Raw genomic sequence first — 15,919 nt, 5'->3', positions numbered from 1 at the left:
ATATAATATATTCATATTCTGATATTTTTTTGCGAAACTGATCCCCACGTTTTATATTTTGATATAACGATGTTAGGGGGTGAATATATCGTTTCTGATTAGCCAATTATATTATTTGTGAATTTGTTGTTGATGTAAATAAAACAATTATTGTTTGTTTTTACAATTAGTTTTATTTCATCCAGGTAACAAAAATATAATTCGTAACGTTAAAATAATTATCTACAAATACTGATTGTTTTTACTAAAATACTAAAACTGATAACATTGTAAGTTATTATAATGGATATAACATTATAAACATTATTATTATTAATTTATTATTATTACCAATCGAGTTTTGTTGCTTCTTTTGACCATTTGTATATACCACCCCGTTTTTTGAACATTCCTTCGTCGAATCCAGAAAATTTTAATGCATTAGATACACCAATGTCTAATATCGATTTGGATGGACGTTTCGAACCAGATGTACAATCCAAAAACCGTAACTAAAAATTTCCCTTGTTCATTTAATAAATAAACACATATCGTCAATTTAAATTTACTATTCTAGGAATTTGCAAATCGTGCTATTAACTCATTTAATCATTTTTATAAAAGTAGGTGTAAGTAGGAGTAACAGCAACAAGTAAAGAAGACGAAATTAAAGAAATCGATAAAAGATTGGCAATAAAACAGTTAATCCTCTAGAAAATCTAGTAAAGTCCAAAGATATCTCAAGGGTAACAAAGCCTAGAATTTACAGGATAGTTAAACAACCTATGGTGTTATATGGTAGTGATTGTTGTGTCATGAAGGAGGAAAACAGGGGTGAGAGGAGTGTTTACAACTGTTAAAAGTGTTGAAAGAATTTTATGAAATGCTTATAAAAAAGTGTATTGAAAAAAATTAGCAGTTCCCAGAAGTACTTTTGGAACAAAGAAAAGGAAACTAAACAACAATCAGGACATTCAAGTGACAATGTTGTCACTGTCACTTGGGATACATGTTGATAGAACGGTCTATTTAATTGAAGTGAATTGCAAAATAAATAATTTCCGGCACATTTGAGTTCTTTCCGTACCCTAAACCTCAACCACAAAAATAATCTGACGTTTTTGAAGACAGCCTATCAATATTTTATTCTTATAAATTGAAGTTTCGATAAAATATTATCAATAAATACTTACATATTCGTCTAATATCAAATAGCTATTTTGCATTTTTGTATTAGATTCCGGTACCAAACATTCAACTTTTTTATGTCTTTCTAAAAATTCATTAAACTCGCTTTCTGATATATAAAAACGTTCTGCATTACGCAAGGCGTCCGGACCAACGTTTTCACCCTCTAGTAATAAACATTGAAATACTTTCCATCTACAACAAATAAAATCGAAATATAAAATGTTTCCTACAATTCCGACACCACTGGTATATATTCCAATAATTTTCTTTTTATTTCTTATAACTTTTTATTTGTTTTTGGTGATGACTTTTCTTGAGAGAAAATCAAGTTAAAACACATATTATTTTTCATATGAAAATTTTATGAAAAAAAAATTCCAATTATTACGTACAGATTGTGACTAAAATGTCAAATACACATCTTTTTTTCCACAAGTGGTAAATCAAGAAATATTACAGGGAACCTACTGTGATCATAATTTGAATGAACACTTCACTGACGTTCGGTGACTAAATGAAGGTGTCATAAGATAGGATCCTTGCATTTCGTTTGTTTTTGATTTTTTGACCCCACTAAACCTACCTTATGGGATTTAGTTTTATAATTTGTTCGCTCATATCTTCATTTTGGTTGTAAGTATTTACAACAGTATTAATTTTAAACAATACATCGTATTTTTGACACCATTGTTGTACTTTCATTAGTTGGTCGACATGATTTTTATTTTTTTGTCCTCTTCCGATAATCTGAAAATTTATATTTTCACAACCATGCAAAAACATGAACAAAATTTTTGTTTACAGTATATATCTCAATAGGAAGTTTCGTTTCCTATTCCAGATTCTTTTATATGCTGATAATGAAATACATTTCCACTTACTTTTAATCTAATGTTTCCACTTGAAAAATATTTACCTTATTGGTTTCTTCATTGAAAGAATCGCACGAAATTGCTATAATATCTAAGTATTCTCCATATTTTTCAAACCAATTCTCTTTAATCAATGATCCATTGGATACAATAGTAACAGATTCTAGTTTCAGATCTTTTTTACAATATTTCACCATTTCTCCTAAATGTTTTCCTCGATTTGGTAAAAAAGGTTCTCCTCCACTAAAATTAATCTTTTTCATACCTAAAATTAGATCTTTCTGAATATCCATTTCAAAATAATGTTTATAAAGCACAGAAACTGCTTATTTATCATTCAAATTTTGTTAAAAGTAATAATAAGTTGTTATTTACATTTTCTTGTTTAATTGTGAGTAAATCCAGAATCTCGCTATATAATGTTGTGGTCCTTAAACTATTTTAAATCCTTTTCTTTTCTAACTTCAAACACTTCAGCCACAATAATATAATAATTTATATAATATCAATAACCATTGTAAATCGTGTAAATACGAACTTGAAAATATAAAAAAAATACGTACCAGCTTTTTCCAACATTTTCAATCCTTTTTTAGCATCTTCCAAATTTAACATGAATGAAGTTTTCGCAGTATGGAAACAAAAACCGCATTCGTAATTACACAACCTCGTAAAATGATAATTGACACTAGTAGGAATCAAATTTTCATTTTTCATATTATTTTCCGGAATTGTACGATCATTATTATCTTTTTGTTCACTAAAAATGATATTTCTTAATTCCATCCAAATAATTTTATTTTTAATAATAAAAAATATTAATATGATTATTAAAAAAATGATGTATAACATTTTTTTTACGACTTGCACTTTACATCGATAGATAAAATCAACTGTTTGTCGGCAAATTGGTTGCGTTCGATTTATAAACATATTATCAGTGAAACCCGCACACTCAGCATGAATCTACGTGAATCCCAGAAGCTCTCTATTTTTAGTATCACGTTTGTAAAGTATTTTGCTGTTACAATGTTTATACTTCATCTAAATACGTTTAACAAAATACAGGATGAATCGTAAGTAATAATTTGGAAAAACAAACTTTTACAATATAAAAAATTCTGATGAAGATGTTATTGTACTTCCTAGTATGTAATTTCGAATGTTGTTGAGGACTCAAGAAAAGTACACAAGCGTTTTTTAAAATAAGAGAATCTCAAAAAAGCTATTAGTTTCAACGAAAAAAACTTCATTAAGGGGAGAAAAGTGATGAAAATTAGATTTTCAGGAAAACCATTGCCCATACTCAAAGACAGATATGATTTTCGGGGAATCTCCACAAAAAATACATGATACCATGTAAATTTTTAAATACTTTTGCAGTTGTGATTTGCTTAGCTAGCGGTTTCGATGAATATCTGATTTCAATACCAGTTGATAAAAAAATTTTGTACTAACTCTTGAGTCTGGGCAACCAATCATACATGGTAGTGTAGAATTGATTGCTGAATTACAGGCACGTCGATAATACTTTCCGGAGGAATCAAACAGCGATTTTGGAATGTAATTCTTTCAATATTCTGGGGTTTTTCCTATTTCCTATTGAGCGATCGATAACTTATCATACTATCTAGAAGTACTTGACATTTGGAATTTATTAGCATCTATTCACTATGAACAAGTCTAGATATTACATTTTTATAAAATTAAAATGTTTTTACACCCACTGTCCAATCCATCCTAGTTTAAACGCTTGTTTAATTGTTTATAAACAACTTCTGTAAGGAATAAAAGACCAAATATAAGGAGATGGGAAAGGATCTGAATAGCTGCAACCGGTTGAAAGTGACGCACAGAGCAAAACAAAGATTATAGATTTGATAGTCCAGTCCAGGAGTTCGAATACCTGGAAATGACAGTGATAAACGTTTGGAGTGTTGGATCATGAACAAAAAAGAACAAAACAAAATAAACTTTTCGGAGGAGTGCGAGAGCAGAACGCGTAGAGAAAAATAACGAATGCAGAGATCGAAGTATTGTATGGTCAAGCTGAGATGGGATTTGTGGTCAGAGCCAAGACTCCGTTGGATGGGGCATATAGCCAGAATGGACGAAGACAGTTGGGTGGAAAGATCCTTGTTAAGGGGATAAGCAGGTAGAGAAGATTTAGAAAGAATATGAAGAGAGAACTAGCGTGAAGCAGCCATGAAGAAAAATAGAGGAAAGGCCTTGGGCCTATAAGGCCTGTTGAGCTATTTATATATATGAAAAAAATAAACTTATATGGTTTTTGTTTTGAAATGTTGTCTCCCTGAGCTACAAAAAAGAAATAAAGAATCGGTGTGGATTTTTTTATTCTTAGTGATTGGTAAAGGGATGAAAATAATACCGCACAAGTAAATATGTACTGTGTTTATTTAAAGTCTAGTTTTGTACTAAATATATATAATATATAAGTACCCTATATAAAAATACATCACTCTACACACAGTTCAATTATAGACATCGTTATATAAGTAGTCTAAAATATGTTACGCGATTGACTACTAAACCATTGAAATTTTAATGTACAGTTAGTTATATCATCGAGAAAATTCGTTAAAAATTCTATCAATGGTCTAAATAAGATATACAAGATCTTTTATATCGAATCAAACCATATTTAAACACATGGGATGAAGAATATAATTACGATATAAGAATAGAAAGGTAAGTATAACATTTTATTTTTTTCAGTGTATTATAGTAAAAGGTATTTTAATTATATTTTAAAACAATATGGTACAGGTAATTGTACTAGTGATACAAAGGGTGTTGAAGGTTTGAAAGAAGCTGAGAAACATCATATTGTATTTTAATTTTAATTATTCTATTCTCTTTACTTCACTAGATTCTCATTTCTTAGACTCTTTTATGTTTATTTGTTGCTAAATTATCTTGCGTTAATCTATTTGTCGAATCGACAATTTTTTTTACCTGTTTTTACTAATTTTCTATCAAAAGAGATCTGAAATCAAGACAATTTAGCAATAAATACAAGGTGTCTCAAAAGAAACTTATTGCGTAAACGCAGCTATTCCGAGCCTCTCGAGAATTTAGGCGCTGTGTCATCGTGATTTTTACAAAAATTGTAGAAAATACGTCATTTAAATGATGCGCTAATTGGTAAAAGAGTCGAGAAGTTTGGAGAGACTAGATCAATACTGGATTAATCAAAATCCGGGCGTCCAAGGTCTTTTAGAACGGTCGAAAACGTAGACCAGCCTGACATCCATTCGGAATAACGCTGTTAATTTAAATGTGCATAGATCATCATTATTTTGCATTTTTACACAAATATTTGGTTACAACATTTAGTTGGTGCAAGAATTGAAGCCCCATGATGCTTTACTATATAAACTAAATGATTAAACGGTTTCCAACGTTTAACCATATCTTGTTTTCGGTTGAAGCTCATTTTCACCTTAAAGGACACAAATAACAAAAATTGTCATTACTGGAGCGTAACCAATCCAAAATACACTTATTAGAAACCCCTAATAACGTAATATGACTGTATAAGGTGAGATGTCGGTGCGAGGAATTATTGATGCACAGTTATAATGAAAAGACTTCTTCGTGTCTGAACTGCAACAGGTTATAATCAAAGAAAATTGTTCCAGTAGGAAGAAGCAACTCCACATACGTTCCAATAGAACTCTACAACGAATTAGTGAAATTTTTCCTGGTAAATCGATAACAAAGAAAGATCTCATAAGTTGGCCTTCCGATTTAACACCTATGGACATTTTCCTGCGGTGCGGTTAGATTTTCGGTTAATTTAATGTCCAAACAACGGGGCGAGTAGTTTAGTTGATCTATTACGAGGATGGTCTCCGAAGTACTTGGCCTGACCTACAGATGGCTTGAAAAATACCACTGTATTAGAAAGTACACAACTTATACAGCATATTATTTAAGTTTGAAGAAGCCACGTTGTTGAACATGCAAGGCAAAGACCGTTCCATCTGCAGGCAAGGTCATGGCGTTGTTTGTTTGGTATGTGCGGCATTTGGCTAAGAAGAAAGTGTTGTTTCAACAAGACAATGCGCCAGCTCACACATCCGCTATTCCAATGGCCAAAAATAAATGAATAAAAATTTGAATTGCTATCTTACGCACTCTATTAGCCATATTTAGCCCTCTCGGATTATTTTCTGTTTCCAGACTTGAAAAATTTTCTGTGTTTTCTTTGTTGGGCTTGGTACTATCCTTGTATATCTTGTAAATAAAAAAAAAGGTGAAGTAACTATGAAATTTTGTTTGTAAATGCATTTATTATACGAAAAAGATTTTTAATATATTTAAAAACCGAATTTAATCGCCTAAAATGTTACCTTCCAAAATGAGAATGTAAATAGGTTGATTCGATATATATATATATATAAATAGTTGAAATAGACAAACTTTCATTTCCCATATTGCGAATACAAATTGTAAGTAAGTCACAATTAGAATATTTAAATAAATAAAAGTTACTACTGCGTAGAAAATGAAAGATTTTTATTAAATATAAGTACAGAATAATTTCGTAAATATATTTGATTGTAGTGACTACCATTTTCTTTTTTGGGGTTTAAAAACCATAATTTTGTACCCAATTATTCGTAGAAGATTATCATTTCACCTGTATTATCAACACTTTGTTATCTACTTGGTATTTACGAAGTTACCTACACTTTTAAATAAAATTATTATTAAAACTAGAAAAACTTTCTAATATTTTTATATCACATTGTACATACACTGTACCACTAATAATTCGTTTGATTTCCATGAATAAATTCAGTTAGTGGAGACATTTAGAAGTACATAGAAAAGGTTATATTTGAAATAGTTTTTCCATAACGTTGATAGGAATATAAAGAACTTATTTTTTAAAATATAAATAATTAACTGAATCAGCTCCTAATTATAAGCATTGTATGTACTTTGATGTTAGATCGATTTTTCAATTTTAAAACAAAGAAAATGAAAAAATATCATTTGAGAGCCATATTGTAGTTTGACACAAATTTGTAGTAAATTATTTGTTATAAAAATGAATAAAATGAAACAAAGTTATTGGCGGGTTCATAATGCAAATTCTAGAGAATGGATTTTTTGAAATATGTTCAGGGGTTCCCCCTGAATGTAAATCCACGTTTTATTGAATATCTAGCGAACCGCGCATCGTACGACAAAAATAGTGGAAATCATTTTTATGAATAATAATTTTTGCCATCTTTTTTATTTGGAAGTTTTTTTTGTATAACGCATAGGTTTTTAATTATAGTGCTCCAAACTTTTCACTATATGGTTTTTGCTAAATATATAGTTAACGGTTCATGATAAATAAAAAGTGGTAACTGAATTTGTAGAGAATGAAATTTCTTATAAATTTCATTAAAAACTTTTTCCATCAACCAGGCCCTTGGTATAATTATCAAAATTTTTGTTTCATTATATGATAAACAACGATGAGTTTCATTATCTGAATTAAATTGAAGCAGTTTATATTATTTGAAATATGATGATGGGCAATATAAAAAAACTAGTTCATATAAAACTTGTTTATCGACTCCACTAATCGCTATACGAAATATTTTCGTTTTCGATAAGAGAAGAAAAATATATTTACAGTCTTATCAAACTAAGCTCGATCTAATTCTAACGGAACAATATCTATTATTTGTCTTTGATGATAATTTTTTGATAATAAATAATTTACAAATATTCTCTCCTAATTGAGATTATATAATTGTACATATACACAAGAAAAAAAATACATAAATATAAAAAAAACCTGAATACAGTGTTTACCAACATTCACTACGCTATTACTGTATTTGATGCGTGTTTCGAATACAAATTTATCGTTTTCAGAGACCGTTGGTGGAGTAAGAAACATCACTTGAACATGAAGTACAAATACGAGGTTTGTTCGGAAAATACGTATAAAAGTTGAATAATAACTTTCTCTTACTCTTACTCTTCTTCACCTGCCGCCTACATGGACCTCTCTGTGGTCAAGAAACAACGCATCAACAAAAAATGAGATTTTTCAGTGTTTGCAACAAATCTACGTAGACAATTCTCTGAAGGAACCAACCGTTAACAAGAGGTTATAAAGGTTCTGAATAACCGAGAAATGAGGGTCCAGGACGCCCGGCGACATCGAGTTCTGATGAAAACGGATTCGGGCTTGTGCGGATTAAAAATTAGAATGATAGCTGACTAGCTGTCAATCCCCAACACAAGAAATTCTGAAGCTCTGAAGCTCTTGACACCAGAACAGAAAGCAAAAAGGTTTTAATGTTGTGAAACTTGGTTGGAAGCAGATAAAAACAAACGACTTTCTTAATCAAGTCATTACCGGAGACGACTCCTGATTTTACGGATTCGATGCGGAGCTCAAATCTCAAAGCAAGGAATGAAAATCAAGGTCCAATGTGAAGGAAAAGTTGATTGTTTTCTTTGATTGCAGGGGAACGGCTAAAAATGAACGGAAATTTTTGCCTTGAAGGTTTGAGACGTCCCAGAGCTCGTGTGGCCAAAGTTAGAACGGATTTGGCACAAGGAAGCAGGTAGATCTTTCATCACGACAAGACTCTCGATAACACTGTCAGATCACCCGATTTAGCCCCTTGTGACTTCTTCTTGTTCCAGAAATACAAAATAGTGCATCGAAAGCGGTACTTTGTAAATGTGGAGGCCATCAAGGGAGAAACTACACGGCAACTAAACGTAATCGTATAATTGTAAAAATGAAGTTCTATACGTATTTTTCGGATAAACCTCGTATATACATATCGATTTACAACGTTTTCCAACGTCTCCCAATCTCTAACCGCTATTTAGTTCGTTCTTTCTCCTACAATTCCTTATCTACGCCTTCTCTCCAGCGTCGTCGTGGTATTCCGCTTCTTCTTTTCTTGTTTTGTCCACTTGAGATATTCTTTGTGTCTTACTCTCATTCTTGTCTTGGATTTAGCCACTGCTTTTCCCCAGAAGTTCAAGTAGAATATCGAAACTTCAAATAGAACTAGGGAACTAATCGTTTATAATTCTTTTAAACAAAACACCCTGTACTTTAGATTGAATATTTTGTGCTCAAAATTTAACAGTAAAAATATTATTAATAAAAATTTTGGTATTATAGAGGATTATGTTGATTTTTAAAGTATTTTTGCGAAAATTGTTGTAGTGGTTAGTGAACTTTGTATTCAGTATCAATATAACCAACTTTGTACTGGTTATAAACAATATTTTCAAAACAGATGTTAGTCTTAGGCATATGATAGAAATTTAGCAGCAGGGGGTTACCAAAACTTTCAATATTTTGATATAACAGAAAACTTTCTTGAAAATTAAGAGACTCACATAATATAAGACTATAAAAATGTACAGTGTTATAATAACAAATAATTTTGCAATCACAGGAGTAACAAAACGAGCTTTTAAGGAAGGAAAAATAGACTAGAAAATAAAAATTTGATGAGGAAAATGTTTTCTTTTAATATATTTGCAAAATAAATTCATTTTCCTTTTCAATTTTATTAGGTATAAATAAATTTAATATACAATCGACACCCTGTAGATATTAGGTAGGACGTTTAAGAAGGTTTTTTTGTTGAAATAGACGGTACCAATATTAATAGATATATAAATAAATAATAATAGTTACATGCATTACAAATTACAAAATTTACAATCAGTACAAGAAATAAAATAATATTTTTATTATTATTAAGATACATAGGTCAGGTACCAGTCGATTTCCCGTGGAATTTTGATAATCAATCATAACCTTCAAAATCTACCCTGTGCAGAAGGATGGGGGTGAAAGCCACTCTAGCTTAGAGATCAAAATAATTTCGTAGGTCGATAGATTGACTAATTCCAAGCAACTTTTCTCTACAAGGTTTTTTTTCTTAAGTTGGCTCATTTTTCATTCATTTTAATGTTTTTCATAAATATCTTGTAGTTAATAAAAAAACAAAGATATTCATTTCTAAAGGACCTCTGTAAATTCAATAGTAACTGAGTTATTGCACGTTGAAGGATGGCTATTTTTGGTGAACCTCGGAATTGAAAACTTTGTTGGCTCATTTTTCATTCAGAAAACGCATATTTTTTAACGTTTTTCATGAATATCTTGTAGTTAATAGAAAGAGTATCATTTCTAAAGGTCCTCTGTAAATTCAATAGTAACTGAGTTATTGCACGTTGAAGGATGGCTATTTTTGGTGAACCTCGGAATTGAAAACTTTGTTGGCTCATTTTTCATTCAGAAAACGCATGTTTTTTAACGTTTTTCGTGAATATCTTGTAGTTAATAGAAAAACAAAGAGATTCATTTTAGAGGATCTCTGTAAATTCAATAGTAACTGAGTTATTGCACGTTGAAGGATGGCTATTTTTGGTGAACCTCGGAATTGAAAACTTTGTTGGCTCATTTTTCATTCAGAAAACGCATGTTTTTTAACGTTTTTCGTGAATATCTTGTAGTTAATAGAAAAACAAAGATATTCATTTTAGAGGACCTCTGTAAATTCAATAGTAACTGAGTTATTGCACGTTGAAGGATGGCTATTTTTGGTGAACCTCGGAATTGAAAACTTTGTTGGCTCATTTTTCATTCAGAAAACGCATATTTTTTAACGTTTTTCATGAATATCTTGTAGTTAATAGAAAAAGAGTATAATTTCTAAAGGTCCTCTGTAAATTCAATATTAACTGAGTTATTGCACGTTGAAGGATGGCTATTTTTGGTGAACCTCGGAATTGAAAACTTTGTTGGCTCATTTTTCATTCAGAAAACGCATATTTTTTAACGTTTTTCATGAATATCTTGTAGTTAATAGAAAAACAAAGAGATTCATTTTAGAGGATCTCTGTAAATTCAATAATAACTGAGTTATTGCACGTTGAAGGATGGCTATTTTTGGAGAACCTAGAAATTGAAAACTTTATTTATGTATTATTGATATGATTGATGTGATTTGATCGGTTTGAATGCTTATTTTAGATGAGATAATTGATTAAATTGACCACTGCATTTCGGTAATTTGAAAAAAAAATGAATTTTTCTTAAATAAACCAAAACCTATTCATATTATGACAAAATTTTTTAAATACGACTATTAATTTTAGGGTTTTTCTTACCAAAAATTTTGAGCCTTTTGAAATTTATGTATCATGAAAATTGAACGATATACATTATTCAAGGTTTGCATTCGCGTACCAACCAAACCCCTGCACCCTTTTCGAAACCGGGGGTTGACAAAAATTTTAACTGATACGACGTTGAAGTGCTTGAACTTCCCTACAAAATCCTTTTTTAAAACAGTTTCTAACTTGAAAATTCAGCTATTGAGTTATTGTCGAAAATCAATTATTTTTTTTTCAAAATTTCAGAGCACGATTTTAGAGCATTGGAAAAAGAAAAACGTGTAGCGTATATAATTGAGCAACAGCAGGCACGAACGAGAAGAGAAGATATTGATGAAATATGATTATTCAAAATTGTTTTTTATATTATTTTCTAAATAAAAAATTTCATTGATTTTAAAAAATTTTCATTTTTTTATTATTTCGGTAGAAAAATTTTGGTTATTGAAGGTGTGTTTCATAAGAGTTGAAATATTTAAAAACAATAAAAATTGTTAAAAATACTGACGAAATATTTTCAATTCGATATAAATACGCTTTTGAATAATTTTTAATTATAAAACTGTCGTTGAAATTATATTTCAACTTTTCATATGATTAGGGGATGATTTTGAGGTATGGTATGAATCTTATTAATCATAAACGTGTCTGAGAATGTCAGCTAATTTACTTCATTTTACCCGAAACATGTATAAAATCTGAGATTTTAAATGTTTTTCAAATAATGGGTAGTTTACATCCCCCAAAATATAAAAAGCCCGGTTCGGCACAGAGAAGACTTCGTAGAAGAAGGTAAGTAGAGCTTGAATTAAAGTTTTCATTAAAATCGAGATTATAAGTGTCTTTAAAAAAGCTATCAATATTACTACCCTCAGAGTATGGTCTTTGGAGGGGTTGCATGAGTACGATTAATATCATAAACTTGTTTGAGAACATCAACAGATCTACGAATAATTCATTCAAACTTTATTTTACTCAAATACATGCTACAATCAGCACTCTTCTGGCACAGGTTAGATTTTGAGTAAAGGGGTGAGTAGAGTTTAAAACCAAATTTTCATGAAAATCGACGTTGATTAACAATATTCCACAGTTTTAACGTTTTTTACCGCTGGTTCCTGGCCTAATATACATATATTATTATCCAATTGAATTGGCAAGCGTTTGAAAATAAAATTGATTTTGAAATAATCAAAAAAAAATCCAGTTCCTTTATCAATTCATAAATAAATCAAAATTGGAATGATGCAACCTCGCTATTACTTATATGATTTTACAACAAATACTGGATAAAAATTAATAACTTAATAACTTGTTGGTATATGTAGAATTCAACTCTGTTGATATATTTTTTGATTTTAAACAAAAAAGTTTCATTTAAAAAATTCGATTTATACAGATTTGAACTTTCCCATCAATGTAAGTATGGTTAATAAGGTAACAAATAATCGTAAATAGTTTGGCAACTTTTTCCATGAATAAAAACTGATTAAAAATTAAAAAAAAAGATCACATTTATACGAGGGTTGTACTCAAGTTTTGAGAAATGGCAACATTACCATCATAAAGTTTGACATTTTTAATGACGAACTACTTAGAACGTGTTTCAAACGATTGTTATTTGAGTTTCTGATAGATACGTGAAATATTCATCTTGATCAACAAATATAATTAAATCTTGAAGAATTTCTATGACTTACAACGTGAATTAAATCAACACCAGTACCATCTCCTGCCACCGTGTTTCGCTGGTCGCACTTCGCAACATGGATTATGCGAATGACGTCCAAAATCGGCTGTTTTACAAGAAAAACATCGATGCTGTGCGTAAACTGGTATTGCAAGTTAATCATGTGACATACCGCGAGATTGAGGCATACTTGTGTATTAGTTCCACTCGCATACATTCAATAGTCCACGAACATTTCGCTCTCGAAAAGATTTGTTCGCGTTGGATAACCCATAATTTGACAATCGCTCAGAAAAAAACTCGTGTCGATTGGTGCAAAGACATCTATACGATCGTGACCGGCGACGAATCATGGATTTATTCATTTGAACCCGAAACTGAACATGAATTGGTCTTCCAAGACGAGACAAATCCAACAAGAGTTGTTTGCACACGAAGCACTTCGAAGCAAATGGTGGCCAGTTTTTTCAGAATAACTGTACTTGTCGCCACTGTTCTATTGGAGCAACCCAACGATTTATTATTATTCTCGCAGATCAAAAATAAATTACGAGGCCAACGTCTTTGTACATCTGAAGAAGCGGTTGATGCGTTCAAATCACATGTTTTGGAGGTACCTTAACCAAAACTTAAGTAATAACCCTCGTATACCAACAGTAAGAAATCGAGTTGTTTTCAGAAAAAAAAAATTATTCCGCAAAGTATCAAACAATGAATATCCCATTAATGAATTTGCGCCATTACAAGAACACGATAAACGAGTTCTTGTAGCGTTCGGATTGGATGGGATGGAACGTATCAAAACCAATAATTCAAAAAAGCGAGATTGGATCAATTTTTCTTATTTATAAAATCAAACTCGTTAAGTAATCACGCGTTCTACGTCTTCTTTAATTTCGTGAATTCCTTCTTCGGGAGTATCTTCGATTGAACAGCTCGTCGCACTCAATTCATCCAAAAAATCGAACGACGCGACTGCTTCTCTCTCTTTGGTGCCGTATCGAACAAAAAAATCCGATCTACCAATAATTGTTGGTCTGTAAATGGGTACACCAGCTCTGACGACGGCTAATTCGGGCCTGATGGCGTTGGCTACAAGCATTTTTTCACACTGTAGTCTCCGTCATTGGGGTGCATGGTGCCGAAGTGGAAGCTTTAAAATCCCCAACATTTTTACTGAAATACCCTTGCTTTTTTGCACGGGTGTTGTCAGTTTGGGAGTTTTGCTTACTGATCAAAATCAAATGGAACGTTTTATTATGATTATTTTGGATACAAATGTGTATAAAACAATAATCGATTAGAAATTAAATGGATTGAAAATCGATTTGTATCGACACTAGAAATGGATTGGGATGGAGAAAATTTTAATTTCTGAATTTATTCCAAAAGATAAACTCCTTGTATTCACATCAATCGAAGTCGTTAAATTATTCAACTTTACCCAATCCTGTACCCAAAATAATTCGATGATTTTATAAGTTTTCAAATGATTAAAGTCAAAAAAACTTGTTTAAAAAAAGTAATGAAAAATGAATGAATCCATTATACATTTTGTCACTATTTATAAAGTTCCATAAACGTGTTTAGTTTATTAATAGTCACACTGAGGATCTTTATGAAAATTTATCTATGTTGCTAAATTTTTAGATATGCTTACAACACGTTTTTAAACAAAACAAAACGTAAAGACACATTGTACATTAATGTTTTAATTTACATCCATTGATAAAAATAACTTATAGCGTCAAAATGTTATATTTGGCATATTTTATGAAGAATGCAGGCATAAATCAGTAAACAAACTCATAAAGTATAATAGAATGATATATAAGGTGTCAAGGAACTTGATATCAATATTTTGGAAGAGATTAAAAGTAATCAAAGTGAAGTTAGAATATATTATCGTCTAGACTCTAGAAAATGATTATTAAAGAATAGTGGACCGATGAATTCAATTTTTTTTAAAAGAAAGAACCAATTTTAAAACATCACAATTCTATACTAATTTTTTTACCAGAAGATGAATACATAAGTGTTCGAAAGCTTGGAATATATTGGAGTTAGTACACTTTGATGTTAAATTTTGCCACATTGCCACTACGAAAACGCTTTATTAGACCATTAATGATGTACTCATCTGAAGCAATGACACTATAAAGGAGAAATATTGAGAACAACAAAAAGGAAGATAATCAGAACAATTAGTGAAGGGGGATATAGGATAAGAACGAACCTAGAATTAACTGCCGGGCTCAGCAGAGAAGATGTTGTAAAAAAATATCAAAATCCACCGAGTTAAGTGATTGGGGCATGTATGGGGAAAAGAAACAAAATCTATAACATTCAATATGATACCATGAGATCGCGGTAGTAGAAAATCCCCATTAGGGATGTTGATCCATTATTATATTAATATTTTGATCTCTTTTATTTGCTCCCAAAATGTTGTCAATAAGTTTCTGTACACACTGTAAACGTGACAAGTGAAATGTATTTATAATATAAAAGATTATAGTGAAAATAAAACTGTGATACTATTTTTAGAACCGAAAATATATAAAAAAATTAAAATATTGACCATTCAGAATAAACGATATTATATAGTGATAGAACGTACTTCAGTAAAATGTTCGGGATTGCCGTGTTTTATTGACAATATTAAAAAAAATTATATTTAAACGTGCAGTTAGTTGAAGAAAAAAACTAAAAGAATAATTTTTATACAGAACAGTAAGTGAATATGCCATAATTTTTTTTACTTCACTATTGAGTCAAATACTTTGGTAGCTGATGATTGCATTCGAGATCACGGAATAAAAAAAAATTGTACAATAATTTCAAAACGTGTCAAATTGGTTATTTTTGAAATAATCGATGCGATTCGATTTGATTTTTTTTCCAAAACGCTTAGAAATGGGTATTGGGAATTTTCACATGCTAAGAAGTCCGTCAATATTGAATGTTAAATTTGACGGGTGGGTGGGTTGTTCAG

General features: G+C 30.6%; 2 protein-coding genes across 6 annotated transcripts in view; both read right to left on the bottom strand.

Moving 5' to 3' along the window:
• Nucleotides 1-153: 153 nt before the first annotated feature.
• On the bottom strand, nucleotides 154-2,941 carry LOC130446022 (S-adenosylmethionine-dependent nucleotide dehydratase RSAD2-like). The gene is made up of 5 exons (XM_056782000.1): nucleotides 2,606-2,941; nucleotides 2,087-2,307; nucleotides 1,754-1,917; nucleotides 1,173-1,362; nucleotides 154-491 (listed from the first exon to the last, which is right to left on the bottom strand). The coding sequence occupies exons 1-5, from the start codon at nucleotides 2,892-2,894 to the stop codon at nucleotides 327-329; spliced, it is 1,029 nt and encodes a 342-aa protein (XP_056637978.1). The 5' UTR covers nucleotides 2,895-2,941; the 3' UTR covers nucleotides 154-326.
• Nucleotides 2,942-4,439: 1,498 nt separating this feature from the next.
• The window catches only part of LOC130446020 (uncharacterized), a 240,557-nt gene continuing 229,077 nt past the window's right edge, over nucleotides 4,440-15,919 (bottom strand). For all 5 annotated transcript variants that reach the window (XM_056781994.1, XM_056781993.1, XM_056781995.1 and 2 more), the window contains one exon: nucleotides 4,440-14,016. In XM_056781994.1, the coding sequence (XP_056637972.1) occupies nucleotides 13,787-14,016 (230 nt within the window). In that variant the 3' untranslated portion in view covers nucleotides 4,440-13,786. The remainder of the gene's footprint in view (nucleotides 14,017-15,919) is intronic.

Source organism: Diorhabda sublineata, chromosome 6 (assembly GCF_026230105.1).
Source record: "Diorhabda sublineata isolate icDioSubl1.1 chromosome 6, icDioSubl1.1, whole genome shotgun sequence".
Classification (NCBI taxonomy): domain Eukaryota; kingdom Metazoa; phylum Arthropoda; class Insecta; order Coleoptera; family Chrysomelidae; genus Diorhabda; species Diorhabda sublineata.
The sequence above is the reverse complement of the archived record's forward strand: the minus strand, read 5'-3'. Positions and strand labels throughout refer to the sequence as shown.